General features: G+C 42.7%; 1 protein-coding gene across 5 annotated transcripts in view; it reads left to right on the forward strand.

The window, feature by feature from the left end:
* The window catches only part of LITAF (lipopolysaccharide induced TNF factor), a 65,073-nt gene extending 40,939 nt beyond the window's left edge, over positions 1-24,134 (forward strand). The window contains exons 1-5 of one of the 5 annotated variants that reach the window (XM_064461930.1): positions 7,875-7,972; positions 9,015-9,117; positions 21,728-21,910; positions 22,288-22,444; positions 22,766-24,134. In XM_064461930.1, the coding sequence (XP_064318000.1) occupies positions 21,733-21,910; positions 22,288-22,444; positions 22,766-22,874 (444 nt within the window). In that variant the 5' untranslated portion in view covers positions 7,875-7,972; positions 9,015-9,117; positions 21,728-21,732 and the 3' untranslated portion in view covers positions 22,875-24,134. Of the gene's footprint in view, positions 1-7,850; positions 7,973-9,014; positions 9,118-11,086; positions 11,105-12,463; positions 12,566-21,727; positions 21,911-22,287; positions 22,445-22,765 lie in introns of those variants that run through there. The other 4 variants (XM_064461926.1, XM_064461928.1, XM_064461929.1 and 1 more) reach the window with 4 other exon arrangements.
* The last annotated feature ends 2,290 nt before the right edge of the window (positions 24,135-26,424 follow it).

The following is a 26,424-nucleotide window of genomic DNA, read 5'->3' on the forward strand; positions in this document are numbered from 1 at the left end:
CAGCAGCAGCCAGGAAAAGCTCAGCCTTAAACCTGCTTCACCAGAAAGCAACAGGCAGAAGTGCCTGAGTGGCAGCTGTGAAGGGGGCGTGTGGGGTGAAGAGATCTGCAAGCAGTTTAAAAGCTCAAAACTTTTGGAGGGTTCACCCTTTTCATCCCATCAGTTTCCAGCACGTGGGGCCAGGGGGCGGGATCACAAGGGGAAGTGTAAAAGATACTGGAAGAAAATGGGAACTGAGAAAGAATATGGTTTTATGTAAGATAACATGTGTCCGAGAGCTGACTTGAAGTAATTATTTATATATCATGAGAGTTTCTTCTGTTGGTGGCGTGGGATTTTCTTTTTCCCTAACAGTTCCATATTGGTGTGGAGCAATAGTTTTGTTTTGATATGTGAACCAAAGCAATGATACTGTCAGTCACGAGGTATTTATCTTCACAAAGTAGTTTCTAAAAGAGAGGGTGTGTTTCTGGGCTCTCTGTTCTCTCTTCCCCCCCCCCCCGTCACACACAGAATTTATTTGGGGATAATTAAAGTTGAAGTTATTAACTCCCAAATCAACATTGCAAAGTGCCTTACCACAGCTTTTTTTTTAAAAGCCAAGTGCTTGGAAACCAGCATTCAAGGTAACCCACTTACTGGCAGCCTCGAAACCCAGGCTCTGCTCTTCTTCATGCAAGCAAACTGCACCGTGTTTTCAAATGAATTTGGCACCTATAATGTCAGACTCTCTGATAAATGCGTATCAGTATAGCTGTTTATATTGAACAGGGCTAGTGCTCACCCAAGCAGAAACCATACAGCAGTGTTATCTAGGTCTGCCTCTACAAGCTGTTAATTATTTCATTGTTAGCTCTGAAATATTTTGTGATTAGTACTTCTGTAGTAGTACATGACAGGAAGTATATTATGGCAGTACTTAGTTTTAATTATTGCAGACTTTTTTGTGTTCACTCACTGTTAAAAGTAGCTTAAGAGAATAAAACTGAAGCTGTCTGCACAGTACAATCAGAAAGTGCTGAAGTTACTATAGAGTGTGTTTGGAAGCTGGTGAAACCCTAATCCCTGAGCTCAACAAAAGCTTGAGGCTCAAGTCGTTCCTTTAGCTATTGTTCCTCTGCCCTGGCTTGCAGAGGACCATGTAGAAGTTGAAATTAATTTATCCTGCACTAAAGTTAATTGAATTAACCTAGAGTAGACAGAATTATTACATGGTAACATTATTCCTTCAAAATATAGTGCTTGCCTATCCTTCACTACCTTGACCCATGAAGCATTTGGCAGATTTTTAATATTTTTTTTAATGTTTACCAAATCAACTAATATGGTGTCCCAGTCTTTGTTTTATCAAAGCTCTAAGCTGTAGATCGAACCTAAATGAGAACATATTTAAAACCAAAAGTCAATGACACTATCTTTTTCCTTCCTGATCAAAAAACACCCAGAGTGCCAACCATTAAAACCATTGTATAAAACCTGATAGAATTAGTTAAGGGGACTCTCTATTCCTCCATGAGTGTTCTGCATTCAGAACCACAGCCAGGATAGCTGTAATTACTCTACTGCGTGCCAATGAGGGTGCTGTTGATACTTTAGTAGGGATATGCAAATCGAGTGTAAGTATGTAAATACCAGCTTTGTGAAGCCATAGTGCCTCACAAAGGATGAGTGAGTTTGCTACTGTGGCTAATACTGTGGCTAACGTTTTTCCTGTTTGTCAGCAGGCAGCCTCAGAGAGGCTCATACCTTCTCTCCCCTTAGTGCTGCAGTGTCTAAGTGCAGCTAACACCCCCAACAGGGAGGGTCTTCTCAGAGAGCCAAAATTCCTGTTTTCATGCTCCCATCAACTATGAAGGAGCTGCTTAAGTAACTGAATCTTTTCCGGGCAAACTGTGTGCCCAGCTCATGGCAGCTAAGTATTACCAGTGCTTTGAGGACATCTCAGCAGTGTGAACATGCACTTTACACTGAAATGTGGAATGTGTATCTTGTTTTCAGCTTTGAGGCTTGAAGTGTGAACCTCAAAGCTCATGTCACATGGTTGCTTGGCTAGTCAGAGAGAGAAAAATCTCCTTGAAGATTAGCTGCTGTTAGCTGGAGAGGCAGTAGAACATCTTCATTTGTACCTTGGACCTGTAAACAGCATATTGATTAACACTCGTGGCACTGACAATATGTGCATTTTATTTTTGGTTAAAATGCAAGTCAATTTTAAAGAAGCAAAGTCTGGCCAAAGTTGTGTGACTGTTTTGTGGTGTTGTGGGTGGGGTTTTTTTGTGTGTGGGGGGGGGTTTTTTTGGGGTGTGTGTGTGTTTTTTTGTTTTTAACTGATACATTATTTCTCAAACCAGATGGGATTATTAGCGCAGCAGTTGGACACGTTATACAGTGTGGGAGACACATGTGATTTGTCTTATCTATGCTTGTCCTATATGTATTTTCCAGAAAGTCAGCCAAGTTTGTCTAGAAGTAATCAAAAGATGTAGAATCTCTTACTTCTGTAGTCAGTTTGTTCCACTGGCTTATCACTTAACTATTGACGTAGAAAAATAAGATATTAATCTTTATTTTACCAGCTTTGTCCTCTGAACATAGGTTTTCTTTCTTTGATTAAAAAGCTCTTTACCATCTGATACTTTTCCCTACAATCCCTTGAGTGATTTGGGACAATAATTTTCTAAACTTGAAATTGTATCATTCCATAATTAAAGAGATTCAATACCCAGACTAAATACCGATCTTCATATCAGTATTATTTAATTAAGGAGAAACATAAGAAAAACCTGTGCATTCCATATACTGGTTGTTTTGACAAACGTGTACACTTATATTTGTTTAACTCATTTTACTTCCTAGGAAACTTTTTATCCAAGTTCTTTAGCAGTAACAACCTAGCAGAACAGTATCTGATTATGAAGGGTAAAAGGACAAGAGGGGAAGAGATTATTTTGGCTCACTTAAAAAAACTGGAGAGGAGTTATATTTAATTATTTAACTTTTTGTCAGTGTTATATACAAAATCACGTGAAAAAGAATTCAGCTCATAGGTGAGCTCATAAATCTAGCATGTGTTCATTTTTTGGGCTAAACTGATATCTACTGGTGTCTTTTAATACCATATTTGCAATTAGTGTGATGATAAAATATACACAGTATTTTGTGTACACTTCCATTTCCATGATGCTGTTAGCAGCCCTATTGATGACTCAGTAGGGTGGAGAAAAGCTAACAGCTAGACATAGCAGGTGGGGCTGCCTAGGACATCATGCCACTGGGCAGGTGACGGAGTGGAGCTCTCTGTAGCATACTGCATTTGGACTTACTTCAAGCTTCCTAAATTGCCATGTGACCTTTTTTCATCTCTCATTATTTTTTAAAACAAATTATGTTTATAACCTTCAGAAGAAAAATACTCTAATAGGTATGCAGCTCATGGGGAGGAGGGGAGAGATAAGAAAGATTCATCTTGATTTCTAGCCACGTTTCCTCAAGCATGCAGTGAGTTGGTGCAGCCAGTGTCCCCAGCGAGACACTTGGTCTATTGCAGGAGGAGGACTTCTGTGGGTCCACACACACAGGCAGCAGGTTTGGGGAAGCTCTGCTGGGCTTGCCCTGTGGGGACGGGCAGGCACCTTGCCTAACCCAGGCAGGCTGGCAGGCTGCAGCTCGCAGATGCTGTGATGGCCTAGACAGTCACAGATGGGCTAAAGCTGATGCTTCTTTCACCCAGTGCCAGCCAGAAAAGGACTGGAAAGGGAGGAGGTGGTGAATGGTGAGATAGGTGGGAAGGAGGAGGGGTACTGAGAGGAAATATGCTCATGCACTGGTAAATGGATGCTGACCACCTGCTGTATTTGGACATTCAGCAGAAACAGTAGTGAGGCAAAAAGCGAGCAGTGTTATTGGGGTCTCCAATGAGGAGTAAAAGCTGTAGCATGAGCCAGCCTCTTACTAAATGTAAGCAAAAAACATGACAGAGCATTGCAGTTGTAGTAAGAAGGATTGCAGTTGAAGGTCATGCCTTATTTCACCCTGGGAGATATGTTCAATCATGACTTCTCTCTCCTGTGCCTTCTGAGCTGCTCATACTCACCTGGGGAAGGGAATTTAGTTACAGAGAAAAAATTATTCCAATTTTAGTTAAGTCAGGGCACCAAAGCCAATATTACCTGTATTCTGCCCCTGAGAAAAATACCATGTATAATGTGATTTCTTGATAATGATGAAAATTTATTCACCTCTAAGTCTAGTTCTGCTCTCAGGTTCAAATTTTAACTTGTAGGAAGGACTCAATGCTGCTGAATCACCTCCCTCACCCCAAATCAGAGGACTAGGAGTATTTATGCTGCCAGAGCCCTAATATTCCAACACCTGATGAAAACCCTGAGTACCTATACCTGCAGGTGATTCAGTAGCTTACTGTGACTACAGAGCTCACTGTTGTGCTTACTGTCACTTGGGGTATGTTGTGGTTTAGCCCCAGTCAGCAGCTTAGCCCCACCCAGCTGCTTGCTCACTCCCCTCCCCAGTTGGGATGGGGGAGAGAATCAGAAGAATAAAAGTGAATAAACTCATGGGTTGAGATAAAGACAGTTTAACAGGTAAAGCAGAAGCCACGTGCGCAAGCAAAGCAAAACAAGGAATTCATTCACCACTTCCCGTGGGCAGGCAGGTGTTCAGCCATCTCCAGGAGACCAGGGCTCTATCACGCGTAACGGTTACTTGGGAAGACAAACGCCATCAGTCCGAATGTTCCCCCACATTCTTCTTCCCCCACCTTTATATGCTGAGCATGACATTGTATTGGAATATCCCTGGGGTCAGTTGGGGTCAGCTGTCCCAACTGTGTCCCCTCCTGGCTTCTTGTGCACCCAGCAGAGCAAGGGAAGCTGCAAAAGTCCTTGACTAGTGTAGGCACTGCTTAGCCACAACTAAAACATCTCCAAATTATCAACACTGTTTTTAGCACAAATCCAAAACATAGCCCCAGGCTACCTACCCATGAAAAAAAATACTCTATCCCAGCTGAAACCAGGACAGTATCCACCCCTTATTCCATACCATTAACGTCATGCCCAGGTCTCACACTATCCAATAGAACCTCATTAACAAACAGCCCCTGCCTCATCCTTTGATATAATACACAAATATCATTCCCTTAGTCTGTGGACCACAACTGTAATATGTCTTTAAAGTGTTACTGGAGTTACTGGGCACCAAAGCCAGCTCAGGTCGGGTCACTGCTGCACTTGCACTGCTCCTTGTAAGGCATGTCCTCCATTGCTTAGGGTGGTTCCTGCTGTAGTAATTCCCATAACATGCAACCCAAATCCTGGGTTACAGCAGTTTAAAGGTGGAACCATTACAATCTCTACCCTTTGGTAGATTTGGTAGAGTCCCTTTGGACCAGACCATTGGGTTTAACATCGCAATTAACTCCTCCTCTTGCCCCTGCTCTGGCTTTGACTTATCCACAGATGGCAGTCCCTTAGGGTTGTACCTGCTCCCAAGTAGAGCCTTACCCAGGAGCCACAGCCTCTCCAGGGGTGTTACCTGCTGCAGCATAGATTTATCCACAGCCACAGTGGCTTTAAGGTGCTCCTTTTCCAGTGTGGCCTTCTCCATGGGCCACAATGCCTTCAGAGATGTACCTGCTCCAGTGTGGCCTTTCCCACAGCCACAGTCCCTTCAGAAGTGAACCTGCTCCAACACGGCCTTGCTCATGGCTGCAGTCCCTCCAGGGGCATATGTGCTGTGTTGTGGGCTTATCCATGGCCCCACACTTTGAGGTGCTCCAGCATGACCTCATGCCCAGCCACTGATGCTTCAAGGTGTAGCTGCTGCAGCATGGACTTATCCTTGGGCCACAAATGCCTCAGAGGTGTACCTGCTGCAGCACAGGCATAACCACAGCCATAGACACTTCGACATATACCTGCTCTGGCATGGGCTTATCCACAGATGCTTTGAGGTGCCTGCTCCCACATGGACTCACCCACAGGTCACAGTCCCTTTGACTTGAGTTCACCCTGGAGTTCCAGCCTGTCCAGTGCGGCAGCACAGAAGCAGCAGCGATGCTGTGGCCATCTGCCAGCCCAGGCGCATGGCCGTTGCTGTTATCAAAATGTTCCCAGGCACAGCAGCGTAAGGTGATAAGCAGTACAGCAGTACAGCATGCAGTGAAAGCAGCCACTAATGAGCTCTAGACTCAACTATACAGTAAGGCAAGCAAGCCCATGGCAAGTACGGAAGCTGCCTGATAAATAACTGAACCGCAGTAACAGCTATAAATGCGATCTAGCGCATTCCGATCAAATCTGTCATTATCTCAAACCCTCAGAGCCCTATGTTGGGCACCAAAAAAGGACTGTCATGGTTTAGCCCCAGCCAGCGACTAAGCCCCACACAGCTGCTCGCTTGCTCTCCACCCTGGTGGGATGGGGGAGAGAATCAGAAGAGTAAAAGCAAATAAACTCATGGGTTGAGATAAAGCAGTTTAACAGGTAAAGCAAAAGCCACGTGCGCAAGCAAAGCAAAACAAGGAATCCATCCAGCACTTCCCGTGGGCAGGCAGGTGTTCAGCCATCTCCAGGAGAGCAGGGCTCTGCCACGCGTAACGGTTACTGAGGACGACAAATGCCATGACATCCCCCCTTCCTTCTTGTTCTGCCAGCTTTATATGCTGACCGTGACGCTTTATGGAGCGGGATATCCCTGGGGTCAGTTGGGGTCAGCTGTCCCAACTGTGTCCCCTCCTGGCTTCTTGTGCACCTGGCAGAGCAAGGGAAGCTGCAAAAGTCCTTGACTAGTGTAGGCACTACTTAGCCACAACTAAAACATCTCCAAATTATCAACACTGTTTTTAGTACAAATCCAAAACACAGCCCCAGACTATTTACTATGAAGAAAATTAACCCTGTCCTGGCTGAAACCAGGACAGGGGCAGAGCCCTTTTTTCCTGTGAAACCCAAATCCTAGCTCTGGGATGGGTTTGAGTGGAAGCTTTATACATGTTACAATGTATTATAACAACTTATACATATTACCTCCTTGGCAATGTCCAAGAAGGGATTTAAGCAGAAAAATAGGATTTTAATGGATTTTAGATGGTTTCAGTCAAAAGGCCTAAGGCATGATCCCTGCTGAGCTCTCATGGATTATTTACTCCCTTCAGTTTAAAATAGATCAAAGCACTTGAATACTAGGGTGCCAACTGGTTCACCTAAACTATTGCTAGTGGAGTAGTCCTTGCTGAATCCCTTTCAGGGATTTGACCAGTAATTAATTTTCTGTCTTATCTTTGAGCTGTTGGGTTGGATAGAGGAAGGAGTGACATTCTGGTTTCTGCAGACGGAATCCAGTTAATTGCCTGTAAGGGCACCAGTGAAAATCACTGTATCTGTTGAAGGTGTCTTTGACCATGTCATGTTTTCTTGCATGTGGTGATCTCTGAAAGAACTGGTCTCGGTACCATATTGTAGGACAACATGTGGAGCCTGGCTACACTGTTTTTGGACGAGTCGCGGATCACTTGTTCGTCAACCTATGAGTAAGCCTCTTGGTAAGAGCTGCGGGTTCCCGATACCTGGGACGGGCCGCTGGTGGGGCAGAGCCGGGGAGTTTGCGTCAGTTGTGCTTGTTCTTCCGCAGACTCTTCCCTCCGTTCCGCCCCCGCCCGCCGGCGCCCAGACGCGCCGCTCCCGGGTGAGGGACGCGCCGCTCGGCGGGGGGCGGCTGCCCCCGACCGGCCGGGCTAGGGCAGGGCCTGTCCCGGGGCCGGCGGTGGCTGTCCCGTCCCCGGCTTGGGGGCGGGCGGTGGCCTGCCCTTGGGGGAGGCAGCCCACCGCGGGCGCCCGTTGGCGGCTCTCGGGGAAGGGGAGGAGGAAGGCGAGGGTGGGGACGGGCCAAGCCCTGCGGGACGGCGGCCTCACCCCAGAGGAGCGGAGGGCAGGCAGGCACCCGCCGCGGAGCGGTAAGGGCCGCTGCGGGCGGTGCCGGGCTCCGTCGCGACGCCCGGAGCCTGGCTGCTGCCGGCCGGGCCCCGTTCCCGCGGCGGGCAGGGCTGGGGGGGGGGGGGTGGGGGGGTGGCTTTGCTCCAATGCCGGAGCCGCTGCGCCGGCAGCCGCTCCCGGGCCCGAGCTCTGCCCTTCTCGGGGCTGCTCCCAGCCCTCCCGCGGCGCAGGCGGGGCCGGGCACCCCCCCCCCCGGGCCGGCCGGGGGTCGGAGGAGCTGCCTCGGCTGGGCGGGCCGGTCCCGGGGCGCTGCGGGAAGCTGGGGCTTCGCGGGCGGCAGCGCTCCCCCAAGCGGCTCCGGCCCCGGCCGGACGGCCGGGAGCGGCGATGGGAGACGGCTCCTGCCCGCGGGGCCGCGGGCGCGGGGCCGGGGAGGCCGGAGCCGAACCTGGAACTGTAAGGAAAGGGAAACCCAACTGTTGCGTGCGGCAGCCAGGCTCGGGAGGAAAGCGTTCCTCTCCTCAGGGAGTGGGAGCGGCGCAGCAGCAGTTTATTTCAAAACGGCCCTGCCCTGCCCCAGGGAGAGAGTTTACCGGCTTCACCAAGACCCGAGTTGAAGCCACTCAGTGGATTAATCTGAGATTGTTGATTACTTGGTAAAAGTAACGTACTAAATGCCTGTAACCTCTCCCGCTCGGCAGAACACTCTGTCTAGTACCGTTTCTCTTTTGCCAGTATAAAATTCAGTGTGGCCCAAATGGTATTGGTTATCTTACTAAAATATTAACATATCAGTCTTTTTTGTAATTATTACTTTTTATAATTTGTAGTTATTACTGAATCTTATTCTTTCACGAACGCCTGAGAAATTTACACAACTTTAATATTTCTAGGAAGTTATTGTCCAGAGTTCAGATAACCAAGGTGGTGGCCCAAGCATGTACTGTGCTACAGGTTGCTGCTGTGCACTGCAAAAATTCCGAGTGCTCTGATAAACCTGTATATCCTGTCTGATTGTTGAAAAAAAAAAATAATTAAATTTCAGCCTGTGTTTGATTCCAGGTGCTGCTGATTAGTGACTGTTCTAAACACTGCTGTGCAGGGACCCCCTATAGTTACCTGTGGCGTTGGAGAGCAACTTGGGATTTCTGGTGAAGAGGACTGAGTAGGAATTGTTTAATTTAAAGGATTAAATTGTGTTAAATCTTAGCAAGAGATAAAGAATAAGGGAAGGGCAACAGTGTATTTGCTTGGCCGAGCTGGCTTAGGAAAGCTGTATTTGTAAGCAAGTGGTTTTTTGTGTTTGTTTTTTTTTCCCCTTTTTTTAATAACAAGCAGAGAGGTGGGTTATTACCCTCTCTTGTCCCCAGGCTAATCTTCAGGTAGTGCCCAGGATTGCAAGACACATGTTTGCACTGGCTGTATGAAGTAATACTTTGAATATCTCTTCAGAGTTGACATTTAAAGCAGAAGGGACATCAGCAAAACTGAGTTGAAAAGCTGAAGTTGTGGTTACCTCCACAATACTCAGTATTTTGAAGAGATTGTTTTGTAATCCTGATGTCAGCTTGTTCTTTATTAGGAATTTCTGTTTTGAAAGATAACTTAAAGGGACCAATGCTTGATTTTAATTTTATACCATTCAGTGTAGTACTTAGTAAATGCTACCTGTGCTTCATGTCTGAAACTTTAACTTTAAAAAAAGAAAAGGAAGGCACAGGAGAGATGGTTGCCTTGCTGGGGATGCTGCCAAGTGCTGCGAAGACCTGAGACCTATTTGCATCTGTCTTCAGGAAGGGGGAAAAAAAAAGTGAAAAACCAGAAAAAACCATAGCAGTCGTTTTTAAATTGAACCAGCTGTCCAAAACTAGTCAGTGGTAAGAAATGAAAAATACAACATAATTTAAAAATAAGTATTGAATGTTAAATATCAAGACTAGACGTGTTCATGGTGGAAGTTATTATAATTGTGACCATTTAAAAATATATGAAAAGGTGTTGATTTCTTAGAACTTGCTCTTCAGTAAAGCAGAGGTGAGAGTGGTGTTGGGTTGTGCAGTGTCTGCACAGCAGAAGTAGCTGTGACTGGGGGCAGCTGGTCAGCATTCAGCTCTTTAGTTTAGTCACAAGGGGAAACTTTTCTTTTTCTAAAGAAAACGGGAGGTCAGTGGTTTTTAAAAACATAGCTGTAGAATATTTGGTACTAGAAATAATCGTTGCAAAAACTTACTGAGTTTAATCATCATTGACTGCTGTCTTGTTCTCTCTTTGGTCTGCTAAAGCTGTGGTGCGAGTATGAGAATGGTGTGAAAGAGCAATGCCTGTCCTCAAGGAAGTGATGGGTTACTAATTACTGTTCCTGTGTACACACCATGCCTGTAGCCACGTCTGTCCTGTATCAGCTCCTGTGCTGTACTGTAAAACCCACGCTAGACTGAGTATCAGTTCCCTTTCTAATAAACCTTTCCACATTTCTGCTTCATCTACTGGGAAGGCCGTGATACTACTGGAATGTATAAACATTAGTAGTGTTTACTGGTGTATTACCATGCCTCCAGTGCAGCGGATTAGTCCTGTGTAACCTGGAAGAGCAAACAAACTTGTGACAGGTTCTTTATAGAAATGTTTGTAGACGTCACTGAAATCCTGATGAATGCTGTGTAATGTAAAGAAGGCAATCGGGAGTATTCCAGAGACTTTTCTGCACTCCAGGAAAGCAGAGAGGCTTGTGTCATTGTTGGGAAGCTGGAGTGCTGGATCTTAGCCATAATCTGGGTGGATGATGTGACTCCACCCTGAATTGGATACTTAAGCCTGAATTTTTTTCCTTTGCATGGTGTCTTTTGTACCTGCGAAGTTCTTTATAGCCATCTTTCATGTGTTGAAAGGGCTTTTGATTTGAAAGACACGGTCAGAAAAAGTGTAAAATCAAGAGGTGCTACCTGAGGCCTATTTTAAAACTTTGAAAAATGACTGTGGAAATAAGTACAGGAATTGACTTGGTTGGACAAGAGCAGTCATAGATTGCAAATGAACTTGTTTATGTTGCTTAGAAATAACACTTATTTTCTTTGAGGTTTGCAGTCTGGAGGTGTGTGTCCACAGAGCGTTATCCTTGTAGTTGAAAGTTTAAAGGAGAGATTTCTTGGATGGTAAGTGAGGGAAAGGCTGAATAAATAGCTTACCAGAGAAGGTAACAACAATTTTAGATTACTTTTTCCTTTTTGTTATGCAGACGTGTGTAGGTGGCGTATGTGATAAGGAGAGTAAGTACTGGCTATTGACTCAGCAGAGGGATTGGCCCGCAGAGCTGCAGAGGCACTGGGTATGACTGGCTGCATAACTGAGCTCCGTACTTGCTCAGCTGGTGTGTGGTGGTAGTTGATTATTCCTAGGTACAGTGTGGCAAGGAAAAGATGGGTCATTCTGGAGGGCAGCAGTGTTGACATGAGTGGTGAGGAGGCAACATGGACACTGTAAGACCAGCAGAGGTTTACCACACAGGAGGCAGTGGTTGAGAGCTCTAGATGAGACATTATGGTAATAGAAGTATATGAGATGATAAGCATTAGGATATACACATAACTGCTAAAGGATGATGTAGACACAAGAGAAGCTGGTTATGAGTTAAGGCTAAAACTTATTACAAAGTTTGGAACCGTGATAGACTGGAGATTCTAGAGCATCTTGCAAAAAAGCTAGAAAATCAAGCTGGTCTTAAAATGGTCTGGAATTCCTTTGTTATCAGATAGATATATTTACATTAGGTGTTGTGAAGGAACGAAAAAAAGTCAGGTCCACTAATAAAACCCTGCTTACTTTTGATATCAAGATACTGATCTAGATTCTGTATTCCACTAGGTGTGCAACAGTACTTGGGACAGAAGGAGTATTTAATAGCCATATAGTTCCTATTGTTGCTGCCAGTCTCTATACTTGGGATGAATTTGTGCTTCTCTGACCTGAGCCAAGCTGGTAGCAATAGAGACAGACCATCAATTAAGGCAGTTTTCTGGAGAATTGCTGGTGGTGAGGAAGTTGTTAAACCAAATGAATGTGTTCATGACTGGTATCTTTTGCATCAGTTTTGTCATAACTTATTAGTTAGTCTTCATTGTATGGATAAAACCAGAACTGGACTTTTGTAATCTTTTTCTGGTACGGTAACCTAACTTCTGTTTTCTGCATTATTTTAGAGTTATTTAGGTTTGACAGGGGATCTCTGGAGGTCATTTGGATCAGCCGTCTGCTTAGGACCTACTTAGGCAAGATTGTTCAAAGCCCTTTGACTATGTATTCTGTTACAGCCTTCTATTCCAAAGTGTGTTTCCTACTTCTGTTCTTGTTACATAATTATTTACAGCCAGCTATGGTCCTGATGAAGAAAATTCTGCTTTATTATCTGGCTCATTTACTGTACCTTTTGTTTGCTTCTAGTAAAAACTGTCCAGTCATAGCTTCTGTTTCCTTCCAACTAATCCATTGTTTGCCCTCGTGTGTGTTGCCTACAGATTGTGCTGGTATTCCCAGTGGGTCTTTTCCTGGACTTAAAAGGTCAAATACTACGGTCTTCTATATCCAGCAACTTTCTGCTGTGTGTAACAAACGTGCGTGTAAGTCAAACCTCTTTCTTTTTTTTTTTTTTTTCGCTTTCCTCGTGTGGTGTTTTTTTTGTTTTGCCCTTTCCTCGTGTGTTTTTTTTTTTTATTTTGCCCTTTCTTCGTTTTAATTTTCTTAGTGCCTGAGGCTTTCCCCCCTTCCATGTTTCTCTCCCCATCTAGTGCAAGCTGTGCTGTACTCTACGATTTGAGCCCTGCTTAGGTAGTATCTTTCAAACTGAGGTGCATAGCATCTTGGAATAAGCCTGGGCAGTGGGTGTGTGTGAAGGACGTTATATCCAGGAGAAAGCAGTTGGGCTGGGAATAGAGCAGCAGGAGTTGCGAGACTGGCAGGAGTTTCTGAGACATGCTGCAAGCTTTCAGGGTTGGACGGCAATGGCAGGGAGACAGTGGCTTGGCTCTTCTGCTCCTGGCAACTATGTGAATCTTCTAGTTTTGTTCTCAGTGGTCTCTGCTCCCTTGCTCAGCTGAAGACCCTCACGTGCCATGCTGTTTTGCAGCCTTCCTCTGGCCCCATTTCTCCTGCCAACTCGTCTGCTGTGCTCCCAACAGGTGGTGCCCAGTACTGTGTCTTCATCCTGGGTAGAAGCTAGTATGACCCTGCTAGAGATCTGCTGTCTTGCACCTAAATGTGAATGACTGAATTTACATATGTCTTGTTTCTTTTAATCAAACCTGCATACTATTCAAAAGAAGTTCCCCCCAAAAATGAAAACTGCTAAGAAATCTAAGAAAATAATCACTTCTTACACTCTTATATGCTTTCTTGATGATACTGCCACCTTGTTTAGCACTTGGATAGCCAGGTATAGGCTTACTTCATTTTTGTGTCCTTGCCTTGTCTTGCATGGCATCTTTGCTAGTGCGTTGTATCTCTCAGTAAAAATTCTCTAGAAAATAATTTGATATAATATGTTCAGATGAATCCACATTCAGCAACGTTCCTTACAGTGGAAGATAGAAACAAACGATGTACTTCTTTTCTAAGTCATCCTAATAAATGTGTGTAACAGAAATGTCCCTCCTCTTGCTGCGAGTGCATATGTGTTGATTCTGAGTTTTGGAATGATGCTCTATGAGAGTAGAAACAGGTGGTCTGAGATTTTGGGTCCGGTTTCATGATCTGCTTACGTTCCCTTGCATGTTGCCATCTCTACTTGTACAACTAGCTTTTGTGCTATTGTGTGGCTGGCAAGACTAAGAAGCTGATATGGCTGAAATCTCACTCCGTAGTCGTAGGCAGCTGAAGTGGCAAGCTGGATCTTTCTTTTGGTAGAAATAGTCTTAGATTAATTCAGGACATTTGCTATTGCACTGTTTTAAGGATATAAATTTCTTTTGAGAAATATAAGAAAGTTGTAAATCCATACCTAACAATGAAAATGTTCTTAGTTCAAACTTTCATATAGCTAACTATGCTTATCTTTTATGAAGATTTCTAATGACAGACATACGCTCTAATTTAAACTAAAATTTACATTTTCTTTATACTGAAGTTTGTTTCAGAAGAACTTCAAGCAAATACAGATGTAATTATTTAGTTTCAGGGGAGCCTATTTAAAAGCCAGCAGAGCATTCTTGGTGTGTACCCAAGTGGCTAAGGAAGATTTCAGATAAGGAGTATTGTTCTGCAAGGTAGTAAGTGTATTTGCTCTTCCATTCTTAGAAGAGCAGCACTTGCTATTGCATTAAAAGCAGGTGCCAGGCTCAGGTTTGGCTGGACAGGGGGAGAGGGATGACTAGAGTTTCCTCCATCTTCTCCAGCCTCCCTGGAGCAACACCTCTGCGCATAAGTTTCTCCTCACATGCTGTGTTAGTGTGAGGACTGCGCAGACCTTTTTTCCTCCCCACCCCGGTAAGGGGCAGAGAGATCATCTATGCGCAGTTATCCTTGAGTTGCTGTTGCTGTTAGCTGTGTGCTGCTGTGAAATCCATTTCTACTAGACTCTTGTGCAGGTCAGGAAAACAGCTGGGTTTAAAAAAATTCTTGCCTAATGATTCATCTGTAATTGTTGGGTAAGGCATGAATGACTTGACATACCTTTCCACTTTTGACTTGTTCCCCCTCCTGCTTTTTTTTCCTGTTTGTCCTTGGGCAAGAGATTTCTCTGCATTCTTAGAATACACATTGCATCCTGTCTTCACAAAAAGGCTGCAGTTTTAAACTACATAATGTTAACATACCAATCTGAGCAATATAAAAATTTCTCATAAGATGGGGATTACATCCTATGGTGAGAGAACAATAATAAATATGTGTTCAGTTTGGGATATGGAGAGGACAATTTGTAGTTATGGTGACGATCACTAGGTGAAAATGCATGAAAGGTAATGTGAGCTAGAATCGTATCCTGGCTGGTCTGCATCATGAATGGAGTGTGAAGAGGGAAGGGGAAGATGGCTGTAGCTTTGTGCATCTCTGTATTTGGGAGCATGACGCAGATAATGGCATTCTAATGTTCTCGCAGAAAATCTGCCCCTTGGGAGGGAGCGAATCTTGAATACATTTCCCTTCCTAGAAGACACGGTAGCATAAGTTAGTGTGTGAATATGTATTATCTGGCAGATGTAGCAGGTGTAGGTTATCACAGGGCAACCTATTGTTTTGGGCATGTTAAGTAAGACCAGGACTGATAAACATATGTTCTTTCTTATTTTCTCTGTAATGCCTGTATTCATTTTGAAGAAGGTCAGAGTAAGAGTCGCCTTCATCTACACTAGGCTTTACAGTTTGATACGTCAATTAGCGTTCTGAAGAAACTGTCCCTATTGTGGGAGGGTGTACTGAAGAACACTATGCAGCTATTTAAAAAAAACTGTGTAGGTCACAGAATCACAAGTTGGAAGGGACCTCAGAGATCACCTAGTCCAACCTTTCTAGGAAGAGCAGAGTCTAAACAAGATGGCCCAGCACCCTGTCCAGACGACTCTTGAAGGTGTCCAACATGGCCGAGTCAACCACTTCCCCGGGGAGATTACTCCAATGGTGACTGTCCTCACTGTGAAAAATTCCCCTCTTGTGTCCAATTGGAATCTCCCCAAGAGCAACTTGTGTCCATTCCCCCTTGTCCTCTCCGTGGGACTCCTTGTAAAAAGGGAGTCTCCGTCTCCTTTGTAGCTACCCCTTAAGTACTGGTACATGGTGATGAGATCCCCTCTAAGCCACCTTTTCTCAAGGCTGAACAAACCCAGCTCTCCCAGCCTGTCCTCACATGGCAGCTTCCCAGTCCTTTGATCATCTTGGTGGCCCTTCTCTGGACCCCTTCCAGCCTGTCCACATCCTTTTTGTATAGAACGGACCAGACCTGTACCCAGTACTCCATGTGTGGCCTGACAAGCGCCGAGTAGAGCAGGATGATGAATTCTTTATCTCTGCTGGTGATGCCCTTTTTGATACAACCCAGCATCCTGTTGGCCTTCTTGGCCGCAGCAGCACACTGTTCGCTCATGTTGAGCTTCCTGTCCACCAGGACCCCCAGGTCCCCTTCCACAGAGCTGCTCTCCAGCCAGGTGGATCCCAGTCTGTGCTGCACTCCTGGATTATGTTTTCCCAGGTGCATGACCTTATACTTGTCCTTGTTGAACTTCATAAGGTTCTTGCTGGCCCACTCTTCCAGCCTATCCAGATCTCCCTGCAGAGCAGCTCTCCCTTCTGGAGTGTCTACTTCCCCACTCAACTTGGTGTCATCTGTAAACTTCATCAGGCGACACTTGATGCCGTTATCCAGATCACTTATGAAGATGTTGAATAACATTGGGCATAGGTCATAGCCTATATTTTAATTAATAAACATTATTGGACAATTATCTTGTCTGATGAGTTATAACCCTGCCTAATCTTTCTGCAGTGTGTAGCTGCCCCTGAGCCTACTTCTAGTTTCAAGTCAAAGTTTTATCTCGGATGATTTTAGTGAGATACAAGCCCTGAAGCCCATGATAGAAGGCTGTGAGAATCTTAGCTTTTTAATGAACGCTTGGTCAATAAGTTCTTCTGATAAGTCACCTTAGAGTTCTGATTCCCTTAATTCACTTTCTTCAATAGCAAGATAAAAGGAAAGCTTAGCCAGGTGGTGTGCTTTTTATTTTTTTCAGATACAGCCCGCAAATTCTCTTGCTGTGTTAAAATTGGCAATTGTGGGTAGGGAGCAAATGCAGACCCTGCTTCTCCTTTCAGATTGCTGCATGGAGTTAGCATTTAGGAATTAAGATGGAGGGACCGTTTGAATTAGCTGAAATATGATTTTTGCAAAATGCAAAACCCTGCAAAAACTGCTGCACACCACTGAGTTTTACTAAGCATTCAACAGTTTCAAAAGGCTTCCATTCCCCAAAATTCTTGTGGCTTTAGTGCAGCTGTAAAAGTGGCACAGAGCTGTGCTGCACTCTCCTTTGGAGGGAAGGGTATCCATGCATCGTTCTGTGTGTAGAATTTGTTACTTATCTTCCTGGTCTCTAGCTAGCATAAGTAACTAATCTGGTTTCATTTCAATAGAGTGGTTTATCAATGCTGTGGGTTTTACCACCCTTTCCCCTCCCTTTATGGCAACTTTGTTCTGTATGTAGAGCAATAGATCTCTGCAGAAAGGAATGAACGGGAAGGGTGCTTTGCCCCATGCCAGTGTTGTTCCAGTGTGTGCTAATGAAGGAAATTATTTGGGCTGAGAAAAGTGCTTGCAGCTCTAAGTACTTGTGATTCTTGAGCAAATGAACAAAAAATAAAAATCTGGAGGAGGGAGCTGGTGCTTTTGCTGCTTTATTAAGTCTTCTCTGGAGCCTAGTGACTCATGTGCCCAAAGTTAGAGTGCAGCTGGGCGCAGTGAGTCAGTGCCCACCTTATCATTGTGCACCTGGAATGCAAGAGTTTTTTTATGAGGAGCAGAACAATGACATGGGATGGGTAGCTGAAGTCATTGGTCTTTTTCTTACCACATGCATTTCTGAAGACTCAAAGCAGAAGAGTAGTTAGAGTCTGGGAAGAGAAACTAGAACTGCTCAGTTCGTCTCTGTGCTTAGTGTCATTTGGATCTGAAACTTCCAGATGTAAATGGAAACTTCTTGTGTATCAGTGTGCAAGGCGCAGTCTTGCATATAGTGTGCTTGTTGGTATTTCAATGTTTGCATATCCTGGTTTGAGTTAGCTTGAATGTTGGCTAACAGTTTGCGTATATGCTACGTCCAGATAACTTTTTGGTGTATTTGACTTCCCTGTTACCCATCTTATCCTTTGTCCTTTCTTGTAGTCAGGTACCTCTCACTGAACAGTCTTCCCTTTTGAATTATTTTGAACTAACTGCTTCAAGAAGACAAAACTTGTGGGTTCATTTTCTGCTTCTGCCACCAGCTTGCTTTTGTGCCTGTTTATCTTTAAACTAGTAAATCGCTGCTCTTCTGTAAGTAGCTGGGTACAGTTTGCTAAGGTGTTAGAAATTCCAATCTTCCCTATCCTATATGGATGCTTAAGATTCTGTATCACTTCTGATATGATCTGGGGTTGGTTTGTAACATTAATCTTTTGTCCTCTTTGTAATCGGGCATTATGCATTAGTTCTTCAGACATGTCTGTATCAGTGGTATTTTATATAAGAATGTATCTGTAAAACGTACTATGATTAAAGTTAGAAGCTGCTCTGTACCTATTTGCAGGGAGCAAAGCATAAATGGAAATTATGGGAAGTTTATTGGTGCCTTAAGAGATTGCATAGGGAAGTATAACACGCAGTTTACTTACTAACCCAGGCTGTAAGTCTTGCCTAACCTAAAATAAAATGCTGAAAATGCTTTCTAGATTGTCCCTCTTGCCTTTGTTTTCATTACTATCTAATGCTTGGGTCAATGCTTGTTGCCATATCAATTTACTGCAGTAAATATCTTATCTGAAGTTTGAGTAAGTTTGATACTCAGAAACTATTTATGATCATGGTTGGTTTGGGGTTTTTTGTGTGTGTGGTGGGGTTTTTTTTAGCTTTTTTTGTTTTGTTTTTAACTAGAGGAAGCTGATTTTCAGTTATTTCCAGACCCAGTCTTGCAGTGAGCTCTAGGGGCAGGGAGTTGGTTTGGAAGCACTTTGTTCAGGATTGGGCCTTACTTTCTTCAGAAGATGTAACATCTCACTTCTGAAACAGCGTACATAAAAGTAGGTGTTTAAAATAAAAGGCATTGCATTTATTTTCAAAAACAAGTGTTGAAATAATGGAAGATACATTTGGAAGGGATGCGAAGACATTCTTTAATCCACTTAATGCTGAATGACATATATTTCTGGCATGTAACTGTTCTTAAAACATTCAGGAAGGAAGGCGCCACAATTCTCTTGCCAATTTGTCTAATGCTTAAATAGTCTTATTTATAGATATAGGGGGAAAATTTATTAAAGTTTTTCTGGCAGTTTTCCTTGTAGTTTACTGTCAGAGGAGTTTGTTAATTCTTCATTGCTACCTGTCTGTCTTCAATATTCTCTCTGGTCTTTTGAAACTGAAGAAACTCAATTTCTTTGGCTTTTTCTCAAAGTTGTCTTTTCCAGCCTTTATGATTGTTCTTGGTGTTTTTCTTTGGAATCTGTTCACCTATTTGTTTCTTAGATACTGGACTCCCATGGGGGCTTTCCCAGAGCTGCTGAACTTTTTCAGCTCTCATATAGATATTGGTTTTGCTTACACGTTGCTGCATGGTGTTTGCCATTTTCATGGCACTGTCAGCTTATATTCGGCTTCTGGTCTGGTAGATCTGCTGGATACTTCTGTGCAGTCTAGCTGCTGAAGTGATCAGTTTTCTGAACAAAGAATGATATATTTATTGGGCGATAGGTGGAAAGAGGTGCATTTTAAACAGTACAAAAAGTCAGATTTTAGGAAACCAAAAGAAAAAAGAAGGTTCTTAGGCAGTTCTTCCATAGCTTACTAATAGTAGGACTCCATGTATTAATTTAGAAGTCCAGGATGCTTTGACCTCAGGGTGGCTGTTACACAAAAGTCTTGAAATGGTGATGAGAAGATCCTTTTTCAGCATACCCAGTGGAAAAGTTCCAGATCTGTGCACAAAATAGCTACATTCTTTCCTGGGATGAATCTTATTGATGCAATTGGTTGTGAAACTGGTGCTTTTAAGCATTACAATATACTGAAAACAGCAAGCAAATTCTGGACTTCATCTGCACATTTAAACAATGGAATGAGGAAATCTGGGAGAAGGTAGTTGTAGATGCATACTTTCACAACAGTTATCTCTACTTTGGAATAATAAATTCTCTGATAAAGTAGTTATTATAGCTTAGAAGTAAAAGTATTATTCAGGCCACTCTGAGGGAAACTGTTGTGCAATAGGTCATTGCACAACAGCTGTTGGTTGGTTCTCCACTGACTGTTCCTCCACTGTCTGCTGTGACTATGTATTGCATTCAGTACGAAAGAAATTTTGTTCTTCCGTTTTCTCAGGAACTAAATTGCCCCAAGGCAATTTAACAATTTAAGGTTTTAATACTGAGATTCTGCCCCACCACTGCTCCTTGTCTTCTGGGCCAGAAAGCCAGCAAGGTCTTCATGGACAATGTTACTCTCTTCGATTCTTCAGTCATCTTTTCCTTGTCCTTCTGTGTAGTGACTCTGCATATTGGGCAGCGAAGCTGCAGCATGCTTGCTGGATTGTAAAAATCCACAGCGCAGCTTGTGAGGAAAGGATTGTTCGCTGGTTGGCCTTCAGAGTTTAACCAGGTCTGAACTTTGATATTTAATGTTCAGCTTTGAATCAGCTTGTGCCTGCACTTAACCACATTCCTCTTTGGTTTGTTTTTGGGAAGAGGTGTCATTTTTGCATAAGGTAGAAAAGGAAGTTGGGCTGTAAACTGGACAAATGGTTTTCTGAAGTGAGTAGCTACCAAGCTAGTGAAGCTGTGTATATTTAGGTCCTGTTATTACTATGCAATGCGGTGGTGTCCCAAGGTGCGATATGAACAATGAGGAGGATTGTTGAGCTTAGAATTCCGGGTGTCTTGTACCACAAGACAGTGCATAGATCCAGCAAGCTGCTGGTTTCAAAGACAACGAGCTTTGAAAGTAATGTTATATTGTCGTGGGTATCTTTATTTCTCAACATACTTTTTTTTTTCTTTTTTTCCTCCTTATCAGTGCAATTTCTCTTATTACTTTTATTTGTAATAGTGCTATGGTTAATTATTGCTTCTATATTACTATAAGAATATAGAATTAATATTCCGAATACAGGTTGCCCTTCCCAGATAGTACTGAGTGAAGAGACTTGCATGTATACAGAGGGATCAAATGTGCAACAACAGAGAATGGAATGTGATTCTTAGAGCTGTCTGATGGTTATTAGGAGGAAGAGAAAAAGGGAGATGCTTAATGAACATTGACGTCATGAGAGATTGTTCAACAAAGAAATGGGTGGACAGAGTATAGGAAGTGGGTAGGCAGGGAGAAAGAGAGGAAGTGTGCACTGAAATCACAACCATCTCTTTCACTTTGGGAAAAGGCAATGATTAGCATTCTTATACACTGTAATGAAACAACAATTGGTGGAGGAAAGTTGCATTAACAAACTCATTGAAACTGTGCTAAGCAGCAAAAATGGCAAGCTTAGACATATTTGAGCTTTGAGTTGAGTTGGATGTACTTAATTGTTTGGGGTTTCTTTTTCCTTCAATATAAATATATTTTTATTTTAAACTGCAGCAGAGATAAATAATTTTTAAATATTTGAGCTTCACCACAAACCAGGCTCATGTTAGTTAGTAAATACCATGTGGCCTATCATACTACTTGATTATTTTTTTTTTCTTTCAGGAGAATGTGGAGGAATCTGAAATACTGTTCCTGGGGAATTGGGAGATAGCTTAGTATACTAATAAAGATGCCCCATGACCCTGTTTTAGCATTTCTAATCTGTAAACGAAGAATTGGGGGTGGGAAGATGTATCAAAACTATCTTGTGAAAAGGAAGAGTGAAGGAAGGAACAACAACAATGAAATCAAGATTAACATTTAATACTATCAGAAGCATATACCAGTAAATAAATTTTATGCTGGCCAAGGTGCATTTTACCCTAGTTATCTTCTTGCTTTCTGTCTGAATAGAGCCTAATTAGTTGTCACTTGCTCTCAATAAATAATGTCTTTTGTTATAGTTTTGTCTCTTATGTTTTAGATACAATGTCTGCTCCGAGTGGCGTCCCTGTCCCATCTGCACCACCTTCTTATGAGGAAACAACAGGAATCAATGTAGGCTATCCTCACCCCTATCCTGTCCTAGAACGTGGCCAGAAACCAGATGGGAAGGGAATGAACCCTCCCCCATACATGGGACAGGCTGCACCAGTGAATAACCCTGGTAAGCCTGAAAAACTCCACTGTACCTCATGTTAAGGAGGTGTCAAGTGGCTATGTAATAGGTGCTATGCAGAAGATTAAAATCGGTGTTCACAAGTGTTCCAATAAGTTGAATCAATTCTTGCAAATCTTTCAGTGTGCACTAATATCAATGATGTCATTTGGCTTTCTGCCAATTTTTAAATGCAGACTTATTCTTAAGACACTGTGTTTCTGCATTAGGAAATGCCATGGTGATTTCTCTTTGTCATTGTGCATTTCAATGCTCTGAGCCTCACATATTTCAGAGTAGTAGCTGGTTCTAGCTCAGAGGAAGTTGATCAATTATCCTTTTTTCCTTACTAACCCATTGAGTAAACAGCATGTTTCTCTGCTCAGTTACAGTTCAAACAGTGTACGTGCAGCAACCAGTAGTGCTTTATGACCGCCCAGTTCAGATGTGCTGCCCTTCTTGTAACCAGATGATAGTGACACGTCTCTCGTATGATTCAGGAGCTTTGACTTGGCTGTCATGTGGTGGTCTCTGCCTGCTGGGGTAGGTTGATTCCAGTTTGCACTTTATTTTTTCTCTTCTTTGATTTATAGCTATAAGGAGTAGCAAAGCTCTAAGTTTGTTGCTTTCTCATTCTGTCTGGGACCTGACCCTTTATGGTTTGAATAGCCTACATCTGCATTTAAGTCCTATAAGGACCTTAAAGCAGCTCTAGAACCCTAGAGTGATGGGCTCCATTGCCACATGCGTTTGTCCTAAAGTGCTTCACAGCACCAGTTTTACTGATGGCTTTTGCAGGACATGTGTCTTGCCTTCTCACATATGTAACAAATGGTAAAACGGATTGTTTTTTTTTCTGTGCAGGTGTGTAGCTGGCTGCTGCTTAATTCCCTTCTGCATTGATGCCCTGAAGGATGTGGATCACACCTGTCCGAACTGCAATGCTCTTATCGGCTCTTACAAACGTTTATAGGCAGTGTTTAAATGTTGATATTTGATTGATGAAGCTGGTTAGCACCCCTACAAGCCCTTTCTGAAGCTTCAGGGAGTCTTCTGGTTGTTTTTGTGCACCTTGTCACTGGAAATCCATCAAAAGTAATGCTTTATTGCTAAGTCATTTAAATAGTATTTGCGTGAGGGGCTTCTGACTTAGGTCTGTAAAAAGTATATGCAATATTTATGGGCCACTCAGTCCAGCACCAGTTGATAGCAACTAAATGTTTTCCCTTTCTGCTTTATGCAAAATAGGTTGATGATGTTCTTCAGTTAATCTTGCCTCAGTCATGTTGCACGCTGGTGTGCTTGCTTACGGTCTCAGCACAGACCAAGAGGAGAATGTCTGTGGAGACCTATATAGTCTAATGTTTGGTGTTGATGCTTTTGCAACAGCACTGTTTACAAAATGGCAGGGAGTTGCTTGTGTCTGAGACAGGTGCCCCTCTTTGACAAAAGAAGTGATTTGTTGGCATCTCTTCATGAGCACTGAAATCCACTTTAAAACTTTCTTTGTTGAAAGAGAACCAAACCTAAAGTCTTCTACCTTCTTGGAGGCTGCTTTACCAAATGGACAACTCAGGTTATTGTGCATCAGTGGTGTTTCAATCTAGTACCTGAATTTCCTTGCCAGTTTTAAGTCTAGTCATATCTCTTCTCTGCAGTAAAGATTTTCATACAGGAATTTTTAATAGATTTTTTTTTCCAGCGTTTTTTGTTTAGTTGGGGTTTTTTACTGCTGATTTCTAAGTCTATGAAGTGTTCTCTTCTCTCCTCTCCACCCGAGTGAAAATGCCCGTAGAGCCTTGGCTATAGCATCGGAAAACTTCCTTTTACATTTATTTAAGTCAATTGATATATCATAAACAAACCCCAGCCTTTTCTAGAGGCTTGAATTCCACCTGCAAAACACAGATACAGGATATGTGCTTTTAACTGTTGATATGTTTGCTGTCCTCTGTTGTACCCTGATTTTTCTAAATGAAGGAAGTATTCTGTTTTCAGAAACTTAAGCTGGATATGCTTATTTAAGATGATGACAGAAAATTAGGGAATGAGGCTCTGGAGGTGGAAGTATTTTACCATGTCGTAAGCAGCAGATTTGGTCAAAATAAGATCTTGATGTGTTTGAATGATACCTGTCTACAAAAGGCAGGCAGGTGTTTCAACAAGGCTGTGATGCTAACACTGTATTATTTGTGTAAAAATAAAAAGCTAAAATAAATACAAATAAAAAATACTGCATTGCTGTTCTTGCCAAAAGTACTTTCTAGAAATATTTGGTATAACTTAACTTTTCAAATGTCTTTCAGCATTTCACATTTGAAATCCAGTTTCTTGGATCAGAAATACAACCTCTAGGCCTTGTGTTAGTTTCTGTAAACTGCTGCTTGTGGGCGGGTCTGCAAGTGGTTTAAGAGCATCCTTGTGCATTTGGAAAAGGTTTCTGATCATCTGACTCCCTGTACCAGAAGAATTTACATCAGTAGCTATGAACTGGCGGGAGAGTGATAGAGATAAAAAGCTGGTAGTTTTGTAGATTTCTGCTTTGATGATGCTGTATTACCTTGTGGTTTTTGTCTGCTGCTGCATCACCGTAATGCTTTTGGTGTTCTTTAAGGTCCTGGGTGATGCTCCATTGAATTTTCTGTTCTGATGATACAGGCACGAATTCTAATTTATGCAAGTCACATGTGTTACTCTAAAGCCATATTCCACCACTCCTTCCCCCCCACTCCGCAGACTACACAGAAAATGTACTACTTGTCAATTTATCATCAGAGCAAGACAGAAAGAAGCAGTGAAGCATGCAGTGTTTCCAAACTTTGATGTTTTCTTGCATGGTGGGGAGGATTTTTAGTTCTTTTAGTACCCATGTCAGACTGGTCTGGATAATATTGCTGGCTATCCATCTAGTGAGTAAGTCTTCAAACTGTTACTGCCCTAGCTCCCCTTTTCTCTACAGACTGATGGTTGGAAAATCTGAGGTGGTGACACCAGAATGCAACACTGACCAAAAAAATAATCGTATGGAGTTTTCTTTGTTCTGTTTTATGGGCACAGTCTATTTCATCGCTTTAAATTTTTCTTATGGCTTGAGAATAGGACACCCAATGTTGGCAGCTATTCCATCTACTTAAGGATTCTGCAAAACTTTCTGCTGCCCCTTTTATACTTAAATTTCCTTAAACTTAAAGGAGTATCCTTAAATTAAAAAAAAAAAACAAACAAACAACAAAAAAAACCAAACAAAGCCTGTGTTTGTTCTCTTGTTTATGGAATTATCTACAGAATGTGCCGAAGTAGCTTGCTTTGTTAAACTTATTTAAGACACACAAATGCAGGATATAACTTGCTTTGTGTGAAAGTCCATTGTGTTTGGTTACGCTGAAGTTACTGTTTGTTTTTAAAACTGATTATATTTAAAATAAAAACTTGGTCTTTCATATCTAGTGCTTGTAATTGGAAAATTATAACATTTTGAATGTTTCCAAACACATGAATGGCTGAAATGTTAAAATCAAGTCAAGAAATGTAATCACAGGGTGAAATTTTTCAGAGTTTCACTTGGCCTGAGTCTCTGATAAATGGCATTCTCTGGCCTGCAGGCCAATTATTTACAAGCAGAGCCACATTTGAAAATGTGTTGTTTTCCAGCAACTCAGGTCCTTTAAATATTTTTTCAGTTAAAACTTTTTGGTAAAACTTTGACTTGCAGTACAACTAAACGCGCACATACAGATATGGCTATAGTTTTATGTACCAGTGACTGGTAGGGAGAAAATAACTACCTGAAAGGAGGTTGTAGTGAGGTGGGTGTTGGTGTCTCCTCCCAAGTTACTAGCGATAGAACGAGAGGAAACAGCCTCGAGCTGCATCAGGGGAGGTTTAGGTTGGATATTAGGAAAAATTTCTTGACTGCAAGAGTGGTCAGGCATTGGAACAGGCTGCCCAGAGACGTGGTGGTGTCACCATCCCTGGAGGTATTTAAAAGATGTGTAGATGCGGCGCTTCAGGGCATGGTTTAGGAGACATGGTAGTGTTGGGTTGATGGTTGGACTTGATGATCCGAGAGGTCTTTTCCAACATTAATGATTCTATGATCAAATATCATTATGTCCAGTTGGGAAGAATCTCTATTAATCATGCAAGAATACCCTGGGGTTTTTTATGTCTGAAGCACTTTTTTTGTCTGATATGCAGAAAACACAGGAAGGCAAGATTAATACCTTGAACAATTTTGTTCTAATGCATGTATTTTTATTAAGCAACATCTTGATTAATTTGTTAATAAGCAAGTTGAGTAATGAACAGATAGTTTTTCCTCTGTTGATAGAGAAGTGGCCTGCTGACTTTATGGGGTTATGCTATTTCCGCAAGTAAGTAAGGAATGGGCATAGGCCATCTGAAGTCCTCCAGCCTCACGTGACGAATTTGGGTGAAGTCGTCTCTTACCCCCACCTTTGTTAGCTTTCCAGGATGATGTTGCTTTCTGTTACACTTTGACAGTGATATTTCCATTAGGCTAA

This window comes from Phalacrocorax carbo, chromosome 10 (assembly GCF_963921805.1).
Source record: "Phalacrocorax carbo chromosome 10, bPhaCar2.1, whole genome shotgun sequence".
NCBI lineage: Eukaryota > Metazoa > Chordata > Aves > Suliformes > Phalacrocoracidae > Phalacrocorax > Phalacrocorax carbo.